At 42.3% G+C, this 25,699-nt stretch overlaps 1 protein-coding gene across 1 annotated transcript in view; it reads right to left on the bottom strand.

Annotated features, from left to right (window-relative positions):
• Positions 1-25,699, bottom strand: part of ARHGEF9 (Cdc42 guanine nucleotide exchange factor 9) — a 653,254-nt gene that overhangs the window by 513,119 nt on the left and 114,436 nt on the right. Inside the window, exons 3-6 of the mRNA XM_073599469.1 lie at positions 19,560-19,700; positions 5,935-6,216; positions 5,403-5,547; positions 3,319-3,428 (exon numbers count right to left, since the gene is read on the bottom strand). Of these exons, the coding sequence (XP_073455570.1) occupies positions 3,319-3,428; positions 5,403-5,547; positions 5,935-6,216; positions 19,560-19,700 (678 nt within the window). The remainder of the gene's footprint in view (positions 1-3,318; positions 3,429-5,402; positions 5,548-5,934; positions 6,217-19,559; positions 19,701-25,699) is intronic.

Here is a 25,699-nt window from a genome sequence, read left to right as displayed (position 1 = left end):
GGTCCTATCACACATTTTCCGTCGGAAAATCCGACCGTGTGTACGGGGCATTAGAGTTTCCTGGGAGGAGATGAATAATTATCTAATCATTATTCTACTGATTTTTATCAACCAATCACAGGCTAGGACAAATCCTTGGAAATACAGGTCTGGTTATGCTGTCTGGCAGGGGTGCATGAATCATATGCATGCAGCTTTCTTGGTCAAGGTAAAATATTTCTCAAGTATGTTTTTAACTGTATATTTACATGCTTGGGGTCCCGCTAAATATTTAATGTATTCCACTTTTTACCGCCACGTAAGTTTACACTGCAGCGCCATGGAGGGTAGTGGCATTACCCTCCATGGCGCTCTGATGCCTGGGTGTCACCTGTTGAACAACACAAGCTGTCTGATGGCGGTCCTGGGAGCTTATTAGATAGCTCCTTGCTGGGATAGGATCAGAGCTCTATTGCAGCCATGTTAGTCAAGATCTATTTTGTGCCAGGTTTACAAGCAAGTAGCTGATTTATGCTGTTTACAAGACCTGCTCACCTGTATTACCCTACAAGATTACAGTCTCTGGATTCCCTTATGCACCTTGGTCATTGGAGGCTTTGTCTCTGAAGGCATGGCTTTTTAATTATCCATAACCTCTACCTGATCTGAAGACGGATCCATTTACTCTGGCTGGTAACCCAAACAAGCTCCTGAAGAAGCATTCAAATTTGCGAAACATGTAGAGCCATACCGAGCTATATCAGTTTGAGGTTATTTAATGGGAACGGAAGGGGTTTATCACTCCCTCTGGTATAGGGGCTATTCCCCGATCCGTTCTCATACATTTATGTAGTGACATATAATACCAATTTCCGCAATGCACTGCGTTTTTTAAAAAATGTTTACGTTTATGTGATTCTGTTTTAAATTTGTGTATAAATAAAAGTTTACATTGATTTTTATGATTGGTGCCTACAAAGTCCATCTGTTTCGTTCTCCTGGGTATTTTTACCCCCCCCTTCCTTTTTTTTTAAAGGGCCAAGAGACAAGGTTAGACATGAGACATGGGTTGTTACTGCTGCTACCGTGTTTCCCCAAAAATAAGCCCGGGACTCATATTTATTTTGGCAACAAAAGACCCAGTAGGGCTTATTTTTGGCGTAGGGCTTTTCATGTGCTGTCTTCTCTCCCCATCTCCCTCCCTGCCTGTCAGGATACCCCAGTGGCCAGTGGAACTGAGTTAAAAGCACTTAAAATCCTAAAATGCACTGTATTACAGTATTATATCATGTAAACTGTGCATGTTTCTGTAATCTATTTGTGACAAATACCTTCTTATAGCGCCCAGTGACCCATCTGATCGGTCTTCCCACTCCGAGCACTGCAGAGGGAGGGGGGCCCGAGATCCCCCGCTGACAGCTGGCAGAAGAGGTGAAGAGGAGAGCAGCGGGAGATCAGCTGAGTGCCGCTCAGCGCTTCCATGGCCCACCTGATTGGTCTTCCCCACTCCGAGCACTGCAGGGGGGGCCAAGATCCCCCGCTGACAGCTGGGAGGAAAGGAGGAGAGCAGCGGGGGATCAGCTGAGTGCCGCTCGGCGCTTCCATTGCCCACCTGATTGGTCTTCCCCACTCCGAGCACTGCAGGGGGGGCCAAGATCCCCCGCTGACAGCTGGGAGGAAAGGAGGAGAGCAGCGGGGGATCAGCTGAGTGCCGCTCGGCGCTTCCATTTACTCGCCTGATTGGTCTTCCTCACTCCGAGCACTGCAGGGGGGGGGCAAGATCCCCCGCTGACAGCCGGGAAGAAAGGAAGAGAGCAGCAGGGGATCAGCTGAGCGCCGAGCGGCACTGTAACGAACAGACATACACAGTTTATATTATATAATAAAGTGCATTTTAGCATTTCACAACCCTTTTAAACTAGGGCTTATTTTCGGAGTAGGGCTTATATTGCAGCCCTCCCCAAAAATCACAGTAAGGCTTATTTTCGGGGTAGGTATTATTTTTCGGGGAAACACAATATCTTAGTTGCTGTGCCACTGCAGACTTACAAAGAGAAATGGTGGAATGAAACTGGTTAATTTTTTTACCTTTACTTTTTATATGACTGAGACTTCTGCAGTATCAAAGCTGCACTACGATGCTATAGAAAGAAACTGAACATTCAGATTAACGGTAATTCTAGAAAGACCTCTGGGTTGCCCACTATGACAAAACAGAGATCGCCTGGTTATTCACATCAAAGCCTGCAACTGGCTCATGAGCAGCCTACATTTGTACTACTGACCCTAGGAAATGTGTCACTGCTGCTCCTGGGGGAGAACCACATTTTCATTCAGTGACATGTAAATATAAGCCTTCAGTTTCTTTTTATACCTTTTTTTTTTTTTTTGCCACCACACTATAAAATGCATTTAAAATGTAAGCAATTTAGCGAGCCTGTCAATATGATAAAGAAGGTAATCCGACTTGGTCCTAAATCTGGGGCCTGCTACTCCCCATGGAACCCCACAATACAATGTGCATTTCTAAGCAATCTAACGAGAGGCATGAATATGTACATATTGCACTTCAGGAGTGCCAAGGCGAGTGGCGAAGTTCCAGCTTGCAGCCTAAGGCCAGGTTCACACTGGTATGACATTTGCTTCGACGTTGGGACCACATGTCACATGACGTGTGTAAATCAATGATTCCCTTTTAGAGCTGTCTTAACTGGTCCGACTTTGAAAAAGGTTCCTGCACTACTTTGGTCCGACTTTGGTCCTACTTCAGCCCATTGAATATCATTGACGTTGGATCAAAGTCGGATCCTTGTCCTAACCATCTGACTTGTGACATCAGACATGGTGATGACAGCAGCAGTAAAAGGAATTTATGTCACATTGGGATTGTTTTGATTGGTCAAAGTACAAGTCAGACTATCTCAAAGTAGGAGCAAAATCTTATCCTGTTCATTCAAGTCAGATGGAAGTAGGACCGATGTTGGACCAATGTCGCTGGGCAAAGTAGGATGACAGTCGTGTCAAACCAGTGTGAACCTGGGCCTAAGTCATGATCTGCATACAGCATGCCAGGGTTCTAGGGTGCCCAGGATGCAGAATCACATTTCACAGCTGCCTGCTATTTGTCAGCTGTACCAGATTAACATCGTTTGATGGTGAACTGTTCACTTTAAAGTAAAATAGGAAATTTTACTAGCATGATACCTGACATTTTTTGTATTGTTGCGTTAGCCACACCAGCTGATAAGGTTTTCCGAGGGGAAGAGATTAAAAACTTTGCAATATTTAAATGTGAATATGAGGGTGAATGATACAGGACTTACTCCCACAACCTCATACCTGGTGCACTGGCAGCTGGTGTGATCCAGGATGTAAAGCCTTCCATCTGCTTCTCCCCTTTCTGCTGTCTCTGCGGCCCTCCAACGTTTTTGAACCTAGATCACCCTCTCCTAAAACAAAATAAATATTTCAAAGAACTCAAATAAGTTTCTTGTGCAGCCTCATCTGCCAAAATATCTGAATCTTATCTGTCTCTTACACTAGTACTATAGTAGTCAACCTAAGCCTGTTAAGGATGAAGGGTATATTGAAGTGTTAGTTTTAAAGTAATATTAAACCCTCACAATTTTTTATCCTAAAATATTGAGCTCAATAAAATTAATATTTTCCAGTAAACTATTAAATTATTTACCCCAGCACTTGCAGTTTACAAGTTTTTAATGCTGCTGGCTCCTGCGCTCTGAGTTGCTTCCTCAAAATTGCAGTCTTCATAGAAAAGAGTTTACAGTTGACAGTGGAATCTGGGGCCAGTCTGTTAGCTTGGAGAGGGATGGGGGGCAGAGCAGAGGTGTGCCTTGCCATCCTAAGCCACAGGGCCAAAAATGGGGCAGTGTAGCTCAGACTAGCTGCAAACGATTCCTCATTTTACATCCTGTTTGCTACATAGCTGACCCCTGCTACTACAAAGTCGGAAGCTGCCCGTCAACTTATGCTCACCTGGCAATCTTATATTGATTAATTAATCTCCTGTATGCATTTCAATTGTTTTTTAAATACATTTTACCTTATGCATTTATCATGTCCACAAATGTAATGGCATTTTTTTTGTTATTTGTATTCTTCTATTTAAAAAAAAAAAGTTTAAACTAAGCACAAGAGTTAGACCCTCCTGCTCTGCTCTAAAACTACAGGGGAATTTTGATCATGAGAAAACAATGGCAGATCTTTCATTGGCAACAATAATAGATACAAGAAAAGCCTGTTTTTCATAGTTATCAACAAGACTGTAAGTCAGTTTTTCCTAAGGCTCGGTTCACACTGGGGCGACTTGTCAGGCGACCTAGTCGCCTGACAAGTCGCCTCCCGTTCTGTGCTATGGAACCGTTCTAATTGGAGCGACGCAAGTCGCTCCGACTTAGAAAAAGGTTCCTGTATTACTTTGGGGGCGACTTGGGGCGACTTGCATAGACTTCTATGCAGAAGTCGTCTCGCAAGTCGCCCCGCAGTCGTTTGCAGGTCGCCTCGCTGAGGCGACCTGCAAGTCGTGCCGCCCATGTGTGAACCGAGCCTAAGAGAAATAGGAATGGGCTTAGCTATTATGCTGACCTAGTGGTTTCAATACATACCAGGGTAAATTCAGATGTCCTTATCTCCATGCTTGTTCCCAGTCAATGCATCAAAATAGTGAAGCTACAGAGTCAGCATGAATGTGAAGTCAGCAGTGGCAGACTCCATGTTTTTCTAAGAAAAGTTTCCCCCTTAATTTGCTTTATGAACCATATAAAATGTATCAGCGTATACAAATAGATCTACTGTTAGCTTACAATTAATGTCATTCTGAAGTCGCGTACACACGAGTGGAATGTCCGAAAGAAAAAGTTAGATGGAATCTTTTCATCGTATTCCTATCGTGTGTATGCCTCATCTGACTTTTTTTTTTCGAAAATTCTGACGGACCTAGAAATGGAACATGTTCTAAATGTTTCCGACGGAACCAATTTCTATCAGAAAAATCCCTTGTCTGTATGCTGTTCCGACGGACCAAAAACGACGCATGCTCTGAAGCAAGTACGAGACGGAAGCTATTGGCTACTGGCTATTGAAGTTTCTTTTTCTAGTCCCGTTGGACGTGCTGTACGTCACCGCGTTCTGGGCGGTTGGACTTTGGTCAGACTTTGGTTTGACCATGTGTAGACAAGACCGCTTGAATGGAATTCCGTCGGAGAAATCTTCGGAGTTTATTCCGACGGCAAAACCGTGTGTACAGGGCATCAGTATTTTTTTAGAAAACATTAACTTTATTTTATTGTTGGAAATCAGCACAATACAAAGATCATATTTGTGACATGGTGCCTTACTTTTTTTCTTTTGCTTATCTGAATGTAGGAATATTCATCCCCTGGATAGCCAGCACAGTCACTCACCTGTACTCATTAGCTTCCTTTTCATCCATCCTACTTGATCCAGTCCAGATGGAGTGCTCTGCGAAAGAGGTAGTGACATGCATCTATCCAGAGGGAACTTGAATGAAGGTGGCACAGTAAGAGGAGTGGGAGGTAGTCGCAGAGGCTGGAGAAGATCACAAAGACAAGAGATCATTGGGCCTTCATTTCTCATACAGTGTCATCAACTTTGATACAATGATATTACAAATTTCACTGCACCATTAAAAACACTATTGGGCAATTCAAAAGCTTTGCAATTTTTGCAATAGTGCATATTTAGAGAAATTATTTAGAGAACACGAAAGAGGGACAGAAGTGAAGCTATTTTCCAAATAAGGTTTAACCTTTTATTTTCTGGAAATATACAAATAAATAGTTTGGAATGGATGATCTTGGAATCAGATTCTCAAAAAACATATATCTATCTCCTTATCTATTTGTTGATCTTTTGGTCTCTCTGCTCATACATATATCTATCTCATGCACAGATCACAACATCTGGAACACTTACTGGGAGGATACTCCGATCTTTCATAAAAACACCAGGGGATGTAGGTATCATCTTCCCAGACCCTTCGCTCTTTTGGTCTGTATCAGAGTCACTTGCATTGCTGGTGCCATTATCTAGGACATCGGCAGCATCAGGGTTATCTTTAGTAGAGACAATTTCATCATCTTCATATACTGTTTGCATGTTCTCCCTGATCTGTTCCTCTGTGAACTCAGAACCTCCATAATGCACAATTGCTTTCTCTTCTCTGGAGATATTGAGAAGTCCATCATGCCACTGTTCCTGGGAAAGAAGAATTCAGAGCTGAAAGAGGCATTTGTCGTTGATATGCAGTAATGTTTGTCTGTCAGCTTAACTTTCCATGTGTTCAGCTTAAGAGGCCAGCCACTCTCACCTAGCTGCTTAAGTAATCTTTCCTCAAAGCATGGCTCCACCCCAGCCCCTATCAGGGAACTCTATATTAACCTGTGCACTGCAAGCCAGCACTGCTGATCAATATTGTGTGTTTGGCTTCCGTGTGCTACTTGCTGTGTGTTCCACATCTGGTTCCAGTTACCTATCTTGGCTTGTTCTTGACAATCCTTACCTGCTTGTTACCCTGACCTTTGGCTATCTCCTGACTATCCTTACCTGCTTGTTGCCCTGACTTTTGGCTATCTCCTGCCTATCCCTTGTTGTCGCAGTCTGCTGCTTCCTCTCTACCTCCCTGTAGTCTACCTTGAGCGTGAGCTGGGAGGCTCTGACAGTGGGAGATTGGTGATAAAATCCATGGTAATGTGAGACCAGGGCTGCTTAGGAATGGGCAAGGGCATGAGAAGACCAGCAGTGGCTTGTGTGGAGGATTTAGACTGAGCACAGACATGACAAGTGGAGATTAGGCCACCAGTAGTGATGACTGATGAGCAGGAAGGAACGGAGGAACCCAGCATGACCTTCCACCTTGGAATCCTGTCCCCAACTAAGGATCTTAGCTCTTAGCTCAGTGGGGACGCAGGTCTTGCCAGGAGAAATTTTTGACTCCAGGGTGGTAGAATGGGCAACAATGCATGAGGTCGGAATGATCAGCTCAGGTTCAGGGGTGGACTCCTTGTCCAAAGTGTCAAATGACCTAGAGAGCGCATCAGCCCGACCATTGCAGGGATAAGGTTTGTACGCAATTGTGAGATTAAAACGGGAAAAGAAAAGACTCCACCTGGCCTGGCCTGTCTGGGATTCAGACATTTAGCATTCTGTAGGTACTGTAGATTCTTGTGATCAGTAAAAATCGTTATGGAGTGAGGGGAACACTCCAAGAGATGATGCCACTCCTCTAACGCTAATTTAATTGCAAGAAGCTCCCGATCACCGATAGCATAATTTCTCTCTGAGAATTTTTTGCGGAGAAGAACGCACATGGTTGACGTCTCTTCTCAAAGGATTGTAGAAGCACAGCTCCCACTCCCATTGAAGAAGTGTCCACTTTAATAAAAAATGGATCCCCAGGATTAGGTCTCCTCAAGAAAGAAACAAACAAAGGCCTGTTTCAGGTCATTAAATGCAGAGCTTCAGGAGGCCAGTCCTAGGCATTCGCACCCTTCTTGGTCAAAGCAATAATAGGCGCAGCAATGGGTAATTCCTTATGAACTGCCTATAATAATTTGTAAACCCAAGAAAGCGCTGTGTGGCCTTGAGGCTAGCAGGAAGAGGCCAGCTGGTAATGGCTAAGACCTTTCCAGGATCCATACGAAGACCCAAATTCAAGACAAGCATCCCAGAAACAGGACCTCAGAACAATAAAAAGAACCTTTCTCAAGCTTGGCATATAGATTATTCTCTCTAAGGCGCTGAAGTACAGTGCGGATATGGTTTCTGTGGACAAGCAGATTTTCCAAAAAGATGAGAATGTCATCCAGATAGATGACAAAAAACTGGTACAGCAGACCCCTGAAGATTTAATTGACAACATTTTGGAACACAGCTGGGGCATTACACAAACCAAAAGGCATAACCAGGTATTCGTAATGCCCGTCTCTAGTGTTAAATGTGGTTTTCCATTCAGCACCTTCCCGTATCCGAATCAGATTGTATGCACCTCTGAGATCCAACTTGGTGAAAATGGAGGCACCCTTCAACCTGTCGAATAGCTCAGATATTCGAGGTAAGGGGTATCGGGGGTTTCTCGCGACATAAGTAAGGGGTTTCTCGCGACATAAGTAAGGGGTTTCTCGCGACATACTCTGGGCCTGGGTCTCTGGGATGGACAGAGGGTAGGTACGACCCCTGGGCAGAGTTGCTCCAGGGACAAGGTCAATAGCACAGTCAGAAGACCCGTGGGGAGGAAGCACCTCAGCTGATTTCTTACAGAACACATCCCGGTAATCGCTGTATGCAGCGGGAAGATCAGAAGATACAGATGTGGTAGCATCCAGAAGTCTCTCCTTGGGGGCCACCTTGAGAAGGCAGGACAAGAAACATGAGGGACCCCAAGCCAGGATCTGCCCAGAGACCCAGTCCACATGTGGAGAGTGGAGTTGTAGCCAAGGAAGGCCCAATACAATGGGGATAGAGGCCTTGGGTAGAATGAGGAAGGATATCCACTCCTGGTGGAGTATCCCTGCAGACATCTTAATAGGTAGAGTCTGGAAGCAGATAGGGCCCCCTGGGAGAACAGTGCCATCAATTACCGAGACTACCAGTGGCGAAGAGAGGGGCGAAAGGGTAAGTGTCATGGAAGAAGCAGTTCTCCAGTCCATAAAATTGCCAGCAGCCCCGGAATCCAGATATGTAAAGATCGATTGAGGAGAAGCGCCTACATGAAGGAACACCGGAAGAAGAAGACAAGAAGGTGATGTTTCTGGGTCCAATACTCCACCTCCCAGATGTATTAGACCCGAGTGTTTTCCGGACGAAGCGAGCAGAAGTCACAAAAATGACCCTTGCCCCCACAATAGAGACACAAGCCCAGAGTTCTGTGCCTAGCACGTTCTTTCGGGGGTTAGCCTGGTCAGGCCCAGCTGCATAGGTTCCTCAGCAGGCAGAAGATGCTCCACGGAGCGAAGGGAGGAGAGCTCAGACTGGCTAGGACCCAGGGAGTGCTGGCGTCTTTTTTTTTCTAGGGACCTTTCCTGAAAACGAATGTCGATCTGTTTACAGAAGGAAATGACATCGTCCAGACCGGCAGGGATGGCTCTTCCCGCTAATGTGTCTTTCACTCGGTCAGAGAGGCCATGTAAAAAGGTTGCAACCAGGGCCTTATTGTTCCAGCTCAACTCAGCTGTGAGGATACGGAACTGAAGAGCATATTGTCCCACTGAAGAAGTTTCTTGGTGAAGATGTAAAAGGGCACTGACCGCTAAAGAAACCCAAGCCGGCTCCTCGAAGATGTTACTAAAGAGCTTCAAGAAGTCGGACAGGCTGGAAACCACAGGATCATTATTCTCCCACAGGAGGGCAGCCCAGGCTAAAGCTTCACCGGAGAGGAGGGAAATGATATAGGCTACCTTTGCTCGATCAGACAGGAAGTTTTGAGGCTGGAGCTCAAAATGAATGGTGCATTGGCTGAGGAACCCCCTGTAGGCCTTGGAGTCCCCAGAGAAACGGCACGGAGCTGGCAGTTGTAGTGAATGTGTGGCTGCGACTGCGATTGGAATAGGTGCAGCCGCCGATTGTACTTGAGGTTGCCAACTCTGGGTTTCCAAGGAGACCTCAAGCTGCTCGAAGCGGGAAGCCAGATCACCTGAGTCTGATTCGATTCCTGGGTCTCAAGTCTGCGGACTATGCCCTGCAATGGATCTTCTGCGGGTAGCGGCACGTCAGCCAGGTCCATGGCTGATCAAACTGTCAGGTCACCTGTGTCCAGTGACAGAGCGCACTGCGAGGTAGTGGACCCTACGGCTGACTGCTGCGGATGGAGCTCTAGGTGATACATGAGATCAGGTACTCAGTAGTACCAACACAGATGACACTAGGAGCTAGAGCATGAGATTTCCCAGGACACGGAATCTAGGAGCCAGCGGGTGTTCACCAGAGGCCCCTAGTGGTGGGGATGGATTTAGCTGCAGTCTGGCTCCAGGATGCGCCCCCTAGGGCCTCCCAGCTCACACTCATGGTAGACTACAGGGAGGTAGAGAGGAAGCGGCAGACTGCGACAACAAAGGATAGTCTGGATATAGCCAAAGGTAGGGGCAACAAGCAGGTAAGGATAGTCAGGAGATAGCCAAAGTTCGGGGTAACAAGCAGGTAAGGATAGTCAAGAACAAGCCAAGATCGGTAACTGGAATCAGACGTAGAACACACAGCAAGTAGCACACGGAAGCCAAACACACAATATTGATCAGCAGGGCTGGCTTGCAGTGGACAGGTTAATATAGAGTTCCCTGATAGGGGCTGGGGTGGAACCATGCTTTGAGGAGAGATTACTTAAGCAGCTAGGTGAGAGTGGCTGGCCTCTTAAGCTGAACACATAGAGAGGTAAGCTGACAGACAAACATTACTGCATACCCATGACAGTATTGCTGTGAGTCCCTGTGCAAGGAAGAGATCAGTGGTATCAATATGTAAAGGGGAAAAATGGGTAGGGATGCGGAGAACTGGTGGATGGGGTCATCTGGGCCCATGGAGCAGATAATCTATCTTTGCACTGGGATTTCATTACATTTTTTTTATACATTTGGAGTAGCACAATACATCCACACACAATAGCCATATTACTTTAACCAGTCCATCTCAAGTTAAAGGTGCAGTATCTCTGCTTCCAGATCATTACACTTGCATGCAGCATTGTGACTCTCAATCTCAAATACAATAACTCATTTTATCACACCTACTGGTGATCTATTTTTTTCTACACATAGAGCTTAAAGTGGATGTAAACCCTCACATTAACCCAGTGAAGTGAACAGCCTCAGGTGATACACAGAGATGAAACAAATGTCCCTACATAGGTTTTACGTGTATATCTACTGTCTTCCCCTTTATATACAATGCCTTGCAAAAGTATTCAACCCACTTGGCATTTTTCGTGTTTTTGTTGACTCACAACCTGGAATTAATATGGATTGTTTGAAGATTTGCATCATTTAATTTACAGAATATGCCCACAACTTTGAAAATGTTTGTTTTTTTTTTTTATTGTGAAGCAAACAACAAATAGGACAAAATAACAGAAAAAGTCAATGTGCATAACTGTTCACCCCCCTAAAGCCAATACTTTGTAGAGCCACCTTTGCAGCTATCACAGCTACAAGTCGCTTTGGATGAGTCTCTATGAGCTTGCCACACTGGATTTTTGCCAATTCCTCCTTGCAAAACTGCTCCAGCCCCTTCAAGTTGGATGGTTTGTGCTTGTGAACAGCAATCTTTAAGTCTGACCACAGATTTTCTATTGGATTGAGGTCTGGGCTTTGACTAGGCCATTCCAACACATTTACACGTTTCCCCTAAACCACTCCTTAAACCACTCACACACATTTATATGGCACAGTGTCATGCTTTACAAATGTTTATTGGGTTTTCCTATTGAGTGTATTAAAATGACTGAATTTTAAAAAAAATTGGTGAGGCAAGTCCTCTCCAGTCACTAAATATTCTCTTCAACCTTAAGCAGCGATAACTCTATGGTGCACTGCAGGCTCCACACCGCAGCCTGCATTTTATGAATGGCATATAAAATAGAATGGAGTAACACTGCAGTGACCAGAGGATAGCAATATCTGCTCTTCTCCATTAATATGCTCCATAGTACATGAAAGTCATTGAAGATAGAAAGCTATCTACCATAATGATTGTATTTTTAAAATGTTTACCGTTATATATCTCAGTGCATATTTATCCTATCTGTAGAACAGCAAAGAAAAATAAGTTGCAATGTGGCTTAAGTACAAAAAAAAAAAAAAATCATTCTAAAAAATAAGAACACAGCAAAGAAGAGGAGAAAGCTCCACAGTGATACAGTAGGCATCTTACAAGCGTGAATTATTTATAGCTCATATGCTATGGAATTTAAAGTGTAAAATAAGGAGAAAGTAAAATATTTAGAGCAATTTAGACTGCTCTTTGTCTAGGTTATTGGAAGATGCATTACATAAGTATTTATAGTTATATAACAAACACTTTCCACGCTTGGCATGCTGCATTCCTATAAATAGTTGAGTGAGAACATACATCTTCAGGTCAGCACCTCTATCTACCTATCCTGACAAGAGCAACGAAAGATGAAGTGAGTGCTCTGGGGCTGTGGGACCTTTTCTTAGAATATATATATAACTACAGTTCAATCCTGCCCTCAGGCTAGAAAGATAGTGCTAGCATCTCCAAGCATCATCTCCAGTTAACAGACCTATTCATGTCATCTATTTTAGGTAAAATGAAACACTTTAAAGAGTGACAGCAATCAAATTGAAAATAAACTATTTTGTGAAGAAACAAATTTCCAATTGGCTACGTATAAAAGTATCACCACAACTTAAAACTGGTTGTTGAACAGCTGGTCAGGGGAGACCATGTAATTATTTACTGCCAGAATCGCACAGATGGACACCAACATCCCTAAATTCCAAAAAAAAACAACCCTGTATGGGACTTTGAGGATGCCCAAATATGTATATAGTATACACCACTGCTTAACGTTCATACATTTATTCAAGTTCTACTAAAACATTAGAAATATATCACATTCTAGCCAGACACGGCTCATTTGTGAATCAATGACATGTTCCACAATAAAACATTGTTTCACAGTATATCGTTGAACTTCCCACCCTACTATAAAATGCTTGTCAAATCATACCATGTTTATCATAATAATAAACTTATTTTATGTGAAGAAGATTCATATATATATATATATATATATATATATATATATATATATATATATTCTCGATCGATCGCTAGAGATATATATAGATAGATAGATATAGAGATATAGATATATATATCTATATATATATATCTATCTATATATCTATCTATATATATATATATATATATATAATATATTTTATTTTATTTATTTCAGGTACTTATATAGCGCTGTCAATTTACGCAGCGGTTTACATATACATTGTACATTCACATCAGTCCCTACCCTCAAGGAGCTTACAGTCTAAGGTCCCTAACTCACATTCATACATACTAGGGACAATTTAGACAGGATCTAATTAACCTACCAGCATGTCTTTGGAGTGTGGGAGGAAAACGGAGTACCCGGAGGAAACCCACGCAGGCACAGGGAGAACATGCAAACTCCAGGCAGGTAGTGTTGTGGTATATATATATATATATATATATATATATATATATATATATATAAATATATGGCAGCTCATAATAATGACCCCTCCGAAACTATTTTTGTGAGTATTAATAGATTTATCCCATACTCGAAGGGAAGTGCCAGTAGGAGGGAAATTTCTAAGATGGAGACCAAATGGATGTTTACCATAAAATCCTATACTCCCACGGGTTCAATGTGGATTAGGACGTTAATTCTTTTATTGTTAATGCCTAATACTCCCTTTGTCCCTAGTCCCAAAAGGTGTATGTTGTTAAATATACAATATTACCCATTGGTTTATATGTGAATTGGTATTTTTTGATAATGTAAGTAAATAGTGTATAACAGCGTGAATTCCTGTGCTAAACAAGTGATTATAAAAAGAATAATTAGTGATAAGAATAAAATTAAATATAAGTGATTGCTAACATTCAAGGTTGCTGCTCTCAAAGTGCATGTGCCTTTAAAAAATGTGAACAAGATAAGAGCGCCACCATATACTATACTAATACATCACCAAATAAATCATAAAAATTAATATCAAATATAAAATAACAATATGTAAAGTCCATAAATTCCAGTGAACAAATAAATAAATATATAAAGTTCATGTAAATCTAAGGAGGTTTTTCCAGTGCCACTTCAACTTAATCGGATGTGCAGTATAAAGTGCCAAGTTGTCAGGGCTGTGCTCAGCCCTTCCTTCTCAAAGCTGGCCGCTCAGCTGTCGGCTAATTGCCAGCTCCTTTCTCTCCACAGTGACTCACCTGTTGATAATATCCTACTTGTCAGTCCTGCCTACTTAAGCCGTCCAGCCCAGATGATCTCTGCCTTCGCCTTGGTCTCATCTCTAGAGACGCTCTCCTGTGTTCCTGTTAAAGACTTGCCTGCATTCCTTCTGGCTCCAGATCCTGCTTGCTGTTCTACTACGCTCATCTCTGGCTCCCTGACGTTTTGGCTTGTCTGACTATGCGTTCTAGTTCCTGAACTCTGGCTATGTTTTGACTACCTTTTACTCTGTTTACCTTTTTTTATTAATATTAAACAAGTGTGAATTAACTGTACTTCTGTCTCAGTGTGATTCAGGGTTTCTGACACAAGTGCCAAGACAAACCTCAGTGCAAAATTTGTACTCCCCTCTGTGTGCCCTCTCACTCACCAGAGATCCAGGACTCCCGTAACAGAAGTCTGATGCGCTTTGAGAGTGTGGCTGGGCTTAGTAGGCCCACTGAGCAATCAGAAATCCCAGAAACCCATTGAGAAGTGTGCAAACGTTATGAGGACTGCTGGGCTCTGTGGTCCCACAGGCTGTAACTCCAGCTATAAAAGGTGTTGTCCTTAACGAACCTCCAAGGATGGGTACAAATGGCAAAATAAGCTATATAGAGTAATTCTATTTTTTTTAATTGTATAAAATCGAAAATTCCAGGTAATCCACTCATATTAAAACATTAAAAACAATTTAAAACCAGAACCGGAAGTGGCCGGCTGGAAATTACGTCACCACCTGTGGTCACCTGACCAGTTTCATCCCACCCACAGGTCGTTTTCAAAGGATCCTTTTTGATTTTATACAGTAAATATACAGAATTATGCTATATAGCTTCTTTTGCCATTTGTACCCATCCCTGGAGGTTAGTTGTGGACAACACCTTTTATAGCTGGAGTTACAGCCTGTGGGACCACAGAGCCCAGCAGTCCTCATAACGTTTCCATACTTCTTAACAGGATTTCTGATGGCTCAGTGAGGACAACGCAAGCCGCAGTGACACAGCCAGTGGGACTACTAAGCCCAGCCACCCTCTCAAAGCGCATCCGACTTCTGTTATGGGAGTCCTGGATCTCTGGTGAGTAAGAGGGCACACAGAGGGGGGCACGAATTTTGCACTGATGTTTGTCTTTGCACTTGCTACTTTACACTGCACATCCGATTAAGTTGAAGTTGCACTGGAAAAACCTCCTTTGATTTACTTGAACTTTATATATTTATTTGCTCACTGGAATTTATGGACTTTACATATTGTTATTTTATATTTGATATGGTACTTTTTGATGTCAGGGTCCCTTTAATTTATTTTTTTCCTGTATGTGGTCATCGTTTTTTGTTTTTTAGGTATTTCCATTTTCCAGGTTACCAACACTGTTGTTTTTGTAAGTTTATGACTTATATTTTATTGTAAATTTTAGTCATATTTGTATTTATTGAAAAAATTAGAGGATAGAAGCGGGACTTTGTGTGAGGCATGTTGGTGGATGTGTCCACTTGGGGATATGCTATGGTAAGATGTCTCGGGTGATTCCTGTACATAATAATAATATCCACAGAGAATATTACAAGGTAATAATGGTATAAAAGTTTAATAACATTATACCATAATTACCTTGTAATATTCTCTGTGGATATTATTATTATGTACAGGACTCACCCCAGACATCTTACCATAGCATATCCCCAAGTAGACACATCCACCAACATGCCTCAAACAAAGTCCCGCTTCTATCCTCTAATTTTTTCTGCATCTATTGGGATGGAGGTATGTCGGTGCAAGCTTTTAAAAGTGAGTGGACAGGTCACAGCCCCATTTTTTGTTATTTGTATTTATTGTTTCCTCGTTTAACCTGTTCTGCATTATATTGTTGTTTATTTTCCCACTAGAGGGAGTTTGACTATCCCATTTGAGTGTTCCCTTGATTGCCCGCTGTTATGTTTTTCCACCTTTTGTTTAAAATTAGTTTTGGTATACAATCGAGAGTGAGACTTAAATCACTCCAAAACGAGGTTCGGTCAATGTGGGATGTTCTATGCAACACAGGTAAAAGCGAGGTTTGGTTTCACCTGAACTTGTATATAAGGCAATGATGCAATACCTCTAGTTCGTAAGCTCTAATGAGCAGGGCCCTCTGATTCCTCCTGTATTGATTTGTATTGTAAGTGTACTGTCTGCCCTCATGTTGTAAAGCGCTGCAAACTGTTGGCGCTATATAAATCCTGTTTAATAATAATAATAATAACATGGTGTCTGTGCCCCAGAAGAAGTCCTATGTGATGAAACCGGCAGAGCTACATGCTCATGTAAATCAGAAGTTATGGTAAAATGCCATCTTTGCCAGCTGGAACTATTGCCTGATTGCGCAATTGATTTTAACAATTGTAAGTGTTATTTTAAGGCTCAATACATTTGTTTTTAAGGGTTTTACACTATATGGTTTGTTTCTTCCCTTCATGTCCATAATTGGTGGTTTGGAATGGTCTAGAGCTCTATAAGTATCGCCAACGTGCATGGAATGTTTAGAGGATCACATGTAAACCATCCCGTCTAACCTTACTTTTACCAGAAGGTCCCTGATTTATGGTAAGTGTACATCTGATTCCTCTTGGTGGTGGCTCTGATTTACCACACTTTCATTCATTTGAAGGAAGGAGTTGGACTTTTCTCATTTGGAAGATGTTTTTTTCACATGGCGGTTTTCACATAAGGACTATATTCACGATTTCACTATTTTATAAACGCAGCATGTTATTTACATATATAATAAATCATATGAATTGTTGTTATATAATTAATTCACCAAATGTAGACTTATGATGTTTTTATTAGTTTCACAGAGCCTGAGGAAGTGGGATATTTGGGACCCACAAAATGTGTCTTGTAATGACTGTTGAAATCCCCCCCTGCTATTGCCATCCAAAATTTTGGAAACCATCTGGCTTGAATATAATAAAGGATACAAGCATTTTATAGTAGTAGGAATGTCAATGATATACTGTGAAACAAAATACTTTTATTGTGGAATATTTGGTGGATTCACAAATGAGCCGTGTCTGAATGGAATGTGATGTATTTTTAATGTTCTAGTACTGTGCTTCTCAACCTGGGGTCAGGACCCCCTCAGGGGTCAAATGATGATTTGCCAGGGGTCGCCGAATCCTGGGCGGTTCCTGAAGCCTGCACCGCTCTCCCAGCCTTTATGCGGCAGCCAAACAGGGCTGTCCCTGGAGCCTGTGACCGCCCAGGGGCTGTTCCTGGAGCCTGTGGCCACCCACTCAGCCTCTTCGCAACCGCCCATTTAGTTCACGGCATGGCTGGGGGGCAGAGACTAGAGGTCAGCTGACTGGTGAGGAATGTGAAGTGGGAGGGGCTGGAGGAGACCCTATCTTCTGATTTCGCCATGGGTGTCACTGCTACGAGACCCCACAAAGTCGGAGACACAGTGAGTAACACTACCTGTGATTATAGTTGCCATTAAAAGTCCACACTACAGTTCTCAGATGACCTTGCTCAAGAGCACCTAAGTTGGCTGATCAGAACTCCCCCCAGCACTGCCACTGATCCCAACTCCCCATCAGCACTGCCACTCATCCCATTCCCCCCACTCCCCCACCAAGGAGTAAGAAAAGGAATAAAAATAGAGCCTACATGTAAGGAAGAGAAAAGGAGGGGGAGGAACAAAGAAAAAAGGGAGAGAAAGAATAAGAGAAAACAAGAAAGACAGCTAGAGAGAGGGATAGGGGAAAAAAAGAAATTAGGAGAGAGAGAGAGAGAGAGAGATAAAAGGGAAAGAAAGGAGAACAAAGAGAGTGGTACATCCTAAAATGTACCATAAGGGGTCTTAATACTTTACGAGTGGAAGGGTCTCAGGGAGCACTAAATATCTGTGGGTTAGGGGCGCAAATTACTTGTCTTGCCTTGGGTGCTGACAACCCATGCTACGAAAATAATTTTACTGTTAGTGGTCCCCACAACTTGAGAAATTTTATCAAGGGGTCACGGCATTAGGAAGGTTTAGAAACACTGTTCTAGTAGAACTTGAATACATTCATGACATTTCAACAGCGGTGTATACTATAGCCCCGTACAGGGTTTATTTATTTTTTTTAGTTGGTTAAGGCAACAAAAGTGCCCAATCGGGGGGCGGTGAGTGTACAATAAGGCTTGGCAAGGGAACAATAGTGCCAAGCTGAGGGTATAGGGGAACAATAGGGCACATTGGGAAGCTAACATAGTGCCCAGTGGGAGATGGGGAACAACAACAGTGTTCCGCAGGGGTTGGGAAGAATAATAGTGCCCAGCGGGGAAATGGGGTATAACACTTAGCCACATAGTTTGCCGACACTAGGGTCCGAGTGCTGAAACAAATGCTGCCGAGCTTGGATTTCGAACACAGTCCAGATCCATGGGATGTGTTAAAGTCCCATCCAAAGATCTATTTTATTTGCACTGTGTTTGTGGTGGAATTTTATTTACCCTGGGTAGCCCATACTTACTGTATTGTGTGCCCCTCCCCTTCTGCCAGCCATTAACCAGACATAAATCAGGCAGCTGTCACCTGGATTTAGTTCCTTTCACGTCGTCGGCCACCTTGGTGAGGCTCTAGTAACTCTTTAAAAAAGCTTGCTTGCTAGCTGGAATCACCTCCTCTAACAACATCAGCAGCTCTGCCATCTTCTAGCCCTGTGCATCTCTTCCTTGAACACTGGAGTTTTTACAACTGAGCCCAGACATGCCTGTCTGCTATTCTGAGGAGAGACTAGCTGGCCGCTTATGTTGTTGTGAATGATGGCGCATCCCCTGCCAGAAATGAGGGTTGTCACCTCCCCCTCTCTTAGCTGTCACTCAGACATCATTATAAATGTCTCTCCTGCTGAGCAGCTTGGTTGAACAGTGGTGGGGGGGCTAGCTGTCAACTATAAACCACAGCATGAAACAAAATGGGACCAAGTGCTACATGCACTTGGTCCCTTGTGGGGTTCAGCAATTCTTAAATTGTGAAGATACTTCTTTAAAGAGGAAAGTTTAGTCAAATTCAAAAAGTAGGCTATTATTTTAAAAATAAGAATTTAATGAAAACGGTAAATTAACACTTTTCTCTACACCAAACTTATGGAAAGGCAGCTTATATGCAGTTCAGATACCAGGGCATTAAAGTCTATCCTTGGGGCCTGTGAATCCTATCATGCTGTCATAAGCAAATTTTGACACTTCCTGTCGATTTCAAGAGTTAGACGATCTCCCCTGCTTTCCTACTGGCACATCACTGTGGCCTTACTGGCTAAAAGGGAAGCACAGGTGGTGGTAAAAAGCAGGCCAGTCTTACTACAGATCACCAAAAGGATTAGGCAGATTCACAGATAAATATGGAGTATGAAAGTTTGGGCCAAAGTCCATTTTCACAGAAAAGGTAGAGATTTCAATATTAGTATTTATTTATTGTTTATTTGCTCCATTGTTATTGCCCAGTTCTGTTTACTGCAAATTCAAACTATACAACAGTATACACAATAAAATATATGAAATAAGCCAACAAGATGCTGGTAAAAGTTTCCTTAGGGTGCAACTGTTGCCTTACACAACCAAATAAAATGAGTTACCTCAACGGTTATTTCTTTTTTATCCTCACATACTGTTTGCATGTTCTCCCTGATGTGTTCCTCTGTGAACTCAGAATCTCCACCATGCACAATTCCTTCGTCTTCTCTGGAGATATCAAGAAGTCCATCATGCCACTGTTCCTGCAAAGAATATAATGTTGTAATAAGCAAATTCTGACACTTTCTTTTGGATTCAAGAGTTAGACCATCTCCCCTGCTTTCCCACTGGTTGATCACTAACGGTCTTACTGGACAACAGGGAAGCACAGGTGGTGGTAAAAAGTGGGCCAGCCTGTCAACGTTACTACAGACTATCTGAGGTGATAAGCAGGTTCACAAATAAAAAAAGAGGTATAAAAAGGTTGATTTGAATATCAGTACTCATTTACTATTTTTATGCGCAATTGGTATTGCCTAGTTATGTTTTCTAAATTCCAACTATACAATGCATTTTATTAGCATGTGTAACAAAATAAATGAAATAGTACATTCAACAATATCTAAGCCACTAAGTAACCAAGATAGTTTACGTGTGCCTAACTAGATGTCCCCATCTGAACTCGAATATCAGTTATTTGCAGCCATGGTAAACTCTAGGAATAAGAAAAAAAATTCCCCCTGCAAGGCAATATCATAATGTACTAGTATGCACCGCATACTAGGCGCACTGCCACTACTGCAGAGGCTCCCAGCTTCACCTGGTCTTCTTTTTCGGGTTCGCGGACTCTGGCTGTCTGACTGTCTGAGTTGCAATGGCGTCACTCATGTGTGCAGGAGTCTCAGCCTTGGCACACAGCTATGAAAGGAAGGGCACGGGTATGCCGTTCCTTCAGAGTGCATGCGTTGGTGACGTCACTGGCTGCTGCTGGGTAGAATATCTCCTAAACGGTAATAAATAAAAAATAAAAGCAGAGGGTTTACTACCACTTTAGGCCATTTATTTCCATCTTGCCACCACAACTAGTTTTCATTTTCAGTTTTGAGTACTTCAGAGAAAACAAAATCAAGATTTATATAATCACACACATAGGTTAGACTTGTTGGAATTGTGTCTTTTTTCAACCTCACCTACTATTTAACTTTGTAACACAGGGACATGACCTCAAACTAACTGGAGGAAAGTTCAAAACTAATCTTAGAAGTTATTATTTTACTGAAAGAGCAGTTGATTCTTGAAATGAACTTCCAGCAGAGGTAGTGAGCCAGTCAACTGTAAATGGCTTCAAACATGCTTGGACAAACATAGATCTATTCTCAGGCAAAAAAGTTAAAGAAAAAAACCCCACAAAAACAAAAAAACAAAAAAAAAATAAAATATGGAAAAAAAACGGGCAGACTCAATGGACTACTCAGTCTTTTTTCTGCTGTCACTTTTCTATGTTTCTAAAACAGAACCGTTTGCAAATGCGTGCTAACTAAACCCCTGTTTTTAACGCAGACTGTAGGACTGGTTAATCTGGTTGGTCAGCAGACTGGTTGGTGAGTTGAGCTATGAAATGTTCTGTTTTTGTCTTTTATGTGCTTGCCCTTCCATGTGCTCCTTGCTGTGAAGGCCAGTTATAGGTGGGGGCAGGGTCCATTTGTTTGTTACAGGTGTAAATATGGTCCGGGGACACACTGGGCACCTCCGCTGCCACTGTGCTATGTGCTGGGTTCCAGTGTGCTCCTGTTCCTTTAACCCCCTTCCAACCAGCTGCCACAGTTGTACTATGGCAGGTTGGCTCCCCTGGGCGAACCGTTGTAACTCTACCCATGATTGCTCCACACAGAGACAGAACGAAGATCTATCAATGTAAACAGACAGATCTCTGTGCTGTCAGGGGTGACGAGAGTGATTTGTTGCTCATACTAAGTATGAACAATGATTGGTCTCCTCACCCAGTCAGGCCCTCCCCCCACAGTTAGACTCCCTAGGGAACACCGTTAACCCCTTGATCGCCCCCTAGTGTTAACCCCTTTCCTGCCAGTGACATTTACCCAGTAATCAGTGCATTTTTATAGCACTGATCGCTGTATAAATGCCAATGCTCCCAAAAATGTGTCAAAAGTGTCCGATCTGTCCGCCATAATGTCACAGTCTCGATAAAAATCACTGATCACCACCAATACTAGTAAAAAAAAAATAATAATAATAATAATAGTAAAAATGCCATAAATCTTTCCCCTATTTTGTAGATGCTATAACTTTTGCGCAAACCAATCAATATACACTTATTGCAATTTTTATTACCAAAAATTGTCACTCTTTTTTTGTTTATAACACATAAAAATAAAAACCGCAGAGATGATCAAATACCACCAAAAGAAAGCTTTATTTGTGGGAAAAAAGGATGTCAATTTTGTATGGGTACAACGTCGAACGACTGCACAATTGTCAATTAAAGCGACACAGTGCCGTATTGCAAACAATAGCCTGGTCATTGAGCAGCCAAATCTTCTGAGGCTGAACTGGGTAAGGGGGACTGGGCTGCCTCCAGGCCCACCTGCCCCTCATCTATCCATTGAATGCATGTGCTCTCACTGTGGCTCATAAATTCAGTAGCGTTTAGGACTGCAAGCATACACAGGGAGCCGTGAAGAGGCCTTGCAGCTTACGCATAATGCCCCCCCTCCCAAGAAAAATTGAGCACCAGCTGCCACTGCAAGGCATCCTTTAAAAATGATGGACAATCTTGAGGCACACCGTTCTAAAATGTAAAAGCTATTCTAATAGTTGTACATAATGCAGCAATGTCCACACATGTAGAACACCCAACGTTAGAGGGGATTTATTCTTCCAAAGCAAATACACTTTTGGAAACTAGTACTGACTACTATCCAATGTTTATCTTCTCCCTCAGTTTTTCTCCAGCTAATGTGATCCCAACACTGATGGAGAGGAGCAGGAGAGGGGGATACAAGGAAGCTGTGCAGGTAACTGACATCCTCCATATCAACTGATGATACCATTGGTCATTAGGACACTGGTGGCTAGAAGGTTGCAATGGTGCACAATGAAACCTGTGGCTTTTTGTAACTAAAAGGCAACCTTCATCCACATGCTGGCTTGTATACAATTTTTGGGCAATTTTTAGGCATTTTGCCAAGGAACCACTGAAGAAACCTCAAGGCACCCTGGTTGAAAAAGGCTGCCTTATGCCGCGTACACACGGTCGGACTTTTCGTCTACAAAAGTCCAACGGACGCTGACGGACTAAAGCTGGCTGGTAATCCGATCGTGTGTGGGCTTCTCCGGACTTTCAACTGACTTTTTTAGCCTCAAATCCGACTGACTTTAGATTTGAAACATGCTTCAAATCTTTACGTCGTAAGTACGACGGACCCCGAAATCCGCTCGTCTGTGTGCTAGTCCGACGGACAAAAACCCATGCTAGGGCAGCTATTGGCTACTGGCTATGAACTTCCTTATTTTAGTCCGGTGTACGTCATCACGTACGAATCCGTCGGACTTTTGTGTGGTCGTGTGTAGGCAAGTCCGTTCGTAAGAAAGTCTGCCGCAAGTCCGCCGAAGGTACGTCGGAAGTATGTCGGACAGGCTGTCGGACTTTTGTAGACGAAAAGTCCGACCGTGTGTACGCGGCATTAGAATACTACTGTTGTCTTACGTCAGTGATTCTCAACCCTGTCCACCCAACAGTTCATGCTTGCAGGTTTTCCTTTATCTTGCACGGGTGCTTTAAATCAGGGTCAATGGCTTGGTATTTTGGACAGCTATTTTATCTAAGAGAAATTCCCAAATCATTGCCTGTTGGGGGTACTTGAGGACAGGGTTGAGAACCACTGCCTTACACAACCAAACAAAATGAGTTACCGCAATAGTTATTTGGCTTCAATGCCCACAGTGTTTTTACTGCAGTAGAGATAATGACCTCAGGTGGGGACTAATGTGAATGGTCCTCATATTGCTTAAACAAGTTTATATGCAAGTCTCAACATATCTTGGCACCAGTCCAAGTTTTGTTGGCCCTCAGGTATGGATATTTTTTTTTCTTCTTTCAACAGGTCTACTAAGATTTCTTTGATTGTGATACAGCAAAGTAAGAGGCTGTTTAATGCTATGGTGGCAGGCAAACAAGTAGTGTGCTCTAGAGATGTACAAGGTGTACATGACTACAGGTTCCAGGTCACCACACAGCACACATTTACAGATAATGGTGACCTATGAAAACATACAAAGGAAAGGAAAAAATACACAAGTACATCATACTCTATAGAATGCATAATTAGATATATGGTATACTATGCATTTTTTAAGGTGTGAGAAGAAAAGGGTAGCTTTCTTTGCATTAAATGAACTCTGCTATAGCCCTAGTAATATCTGGGCTATCTCTGCTGACCTCCTAAAAATACTGGTTGCTAGACTGTTATATTGATTCAATAGGTTCATTACCTTTAGTCACTGACCTGGAACATATGCTGCTCGGAAGTTTTGATTTTACTCTGACTTCCTTTGACTTGACAGCCTTGTATCCCTGATGTATCCCTGATGACAAGTTTCCTTTATCATACTTGTATACATAAGATTATATTGATCATTATATTAAGGTAAAGTGGACAAGCAAGTTCAGCCCTGTATGTGGAGCCAATTTAAGGACACATGCTGCAGAGACACCAGGAAAATGAACCACCAAAGGACTTGTAAGTCATGGAGACGTGATAGTAACGATGTAAAGAAAAACTCAGATCTTGATGCTGAAGCCAAGAGAATTTTTGTTTTAAAGAAAGCAATGTCATTGTTCATACTGAGTTTCACAAACAAGATATGACAGAGTAAACGGTATTCAATATAACAGAAAATCATTGTCAAATATTATATCTCACCTTACCAGCCTTGAACAATTTCTATTATACCAGTATATTCACATTGAATTATCTTTTTTTATTATGATATAGACGTTTTGTTGTAGCCAATGTGCTTATATAGTTGTCTTTAATGCTATGATTCACATTAACCAGCAGGTGGTGCTAACACACATATTTTTAGGTAACACAAAGGCGCTAATGACTGTGAGTGTTATTTTACTAGACATTTTCCAGTTGAACACATTAAATCTCTCTATGGCAAATAACATTATGACACTGACCATTTTGCTGCAATGTACTGAGGACCTCACATGCACATAGTGATCAAAAAGTAATTTGTACAGCTACATCCCTGCACTGTGATTCCTCAACACATTAGTTCCCCATAATAACAAAATGGACAGTTTATGTCTGAGGACATTACTTTTCCTTCTGCAGGTACAGCATTAAAGTGAATGAACCTTTAGGCCTCCTCCAGGTTACTCCTTATTGTTATTGTAAATGTCACATTGCAATTTCCTATAACACTATACAGCTACAAAAAAAAGCCAGTGTACAATACTGGATGCTGTCTTGAGAGCTGTGTTACTTTTTACTGTATTTACATGGTCAATCCACCTAAAACTGTTTTAGGGGAGTCTTTGAGGGATTTTGTCATTTTTCCCATTCTAGGTTAAAGTGACAAGTTCCCCTGAAAGAATACATCCCCCCTTTCCCCCACCACCTCCACTGATACCTTCCCTGTGCCCTATTCAAAATGAAAGGGATAGAATGCAAAAAAGATTAGTAGGCAGGGCTGACACCACGTACTTAAAAATTTAGAGCTGTGTTGTCATATGAAAGACGAAGGTAGGAGCACACTATATTTCTGGTACATAAAGTTATTTTTTAATATTTGCAGCATATTTAAATTGATAGAACAGTGGGAATTGTGCATGTTTTTTTGACATTTACTAAATAAATATATATATTTTTTTATGTGGCCTTGACATACAGTATGCTTAAACCCCAATTCCAGGCACAAAATAAAAATACCCCTGCTGTGGGCCTCCAGAAATGTACTAAATATATATATTTTTTTAAATGTGCCCTTGACATACGCTTTAAACCCCCCCTCACCCCCCCCAAAAAAAATATCCTCGCTGTGGACCTCCAGAAATGTACTAAATATATATTATTTTTTAAATGTGGCCTTGACATACGCTTTAAACCCCCCCTCACCCCCCCAAAAAAAATATCCTCGCTGTGCACCTCCAGAAATGTACTAAATATATATTATTTTTTAAATGTGGCCTTGACATACGCTTTAAACCCCCCCCTCACCCCCCCAAAAAAAA

Source organism: Aquarana catesbeiana, linkage group LG09 (genome assembly GCF_042186555.1).
Source record: "Aquarana catesbeiana isolate 2022-GZ linkage group LG09, ASM4218655v1, whole genome shotgun sequence".
NCBI classification, from domain to species: Eukaryota; Metazoa; Chordata; class Amphibia; order Anura; family Ranidae; genus Aquarana; species Aquarana catesbeiana.
This window is presented reverse-complemented; position numbering and strand designations above follow the sequence as displayed.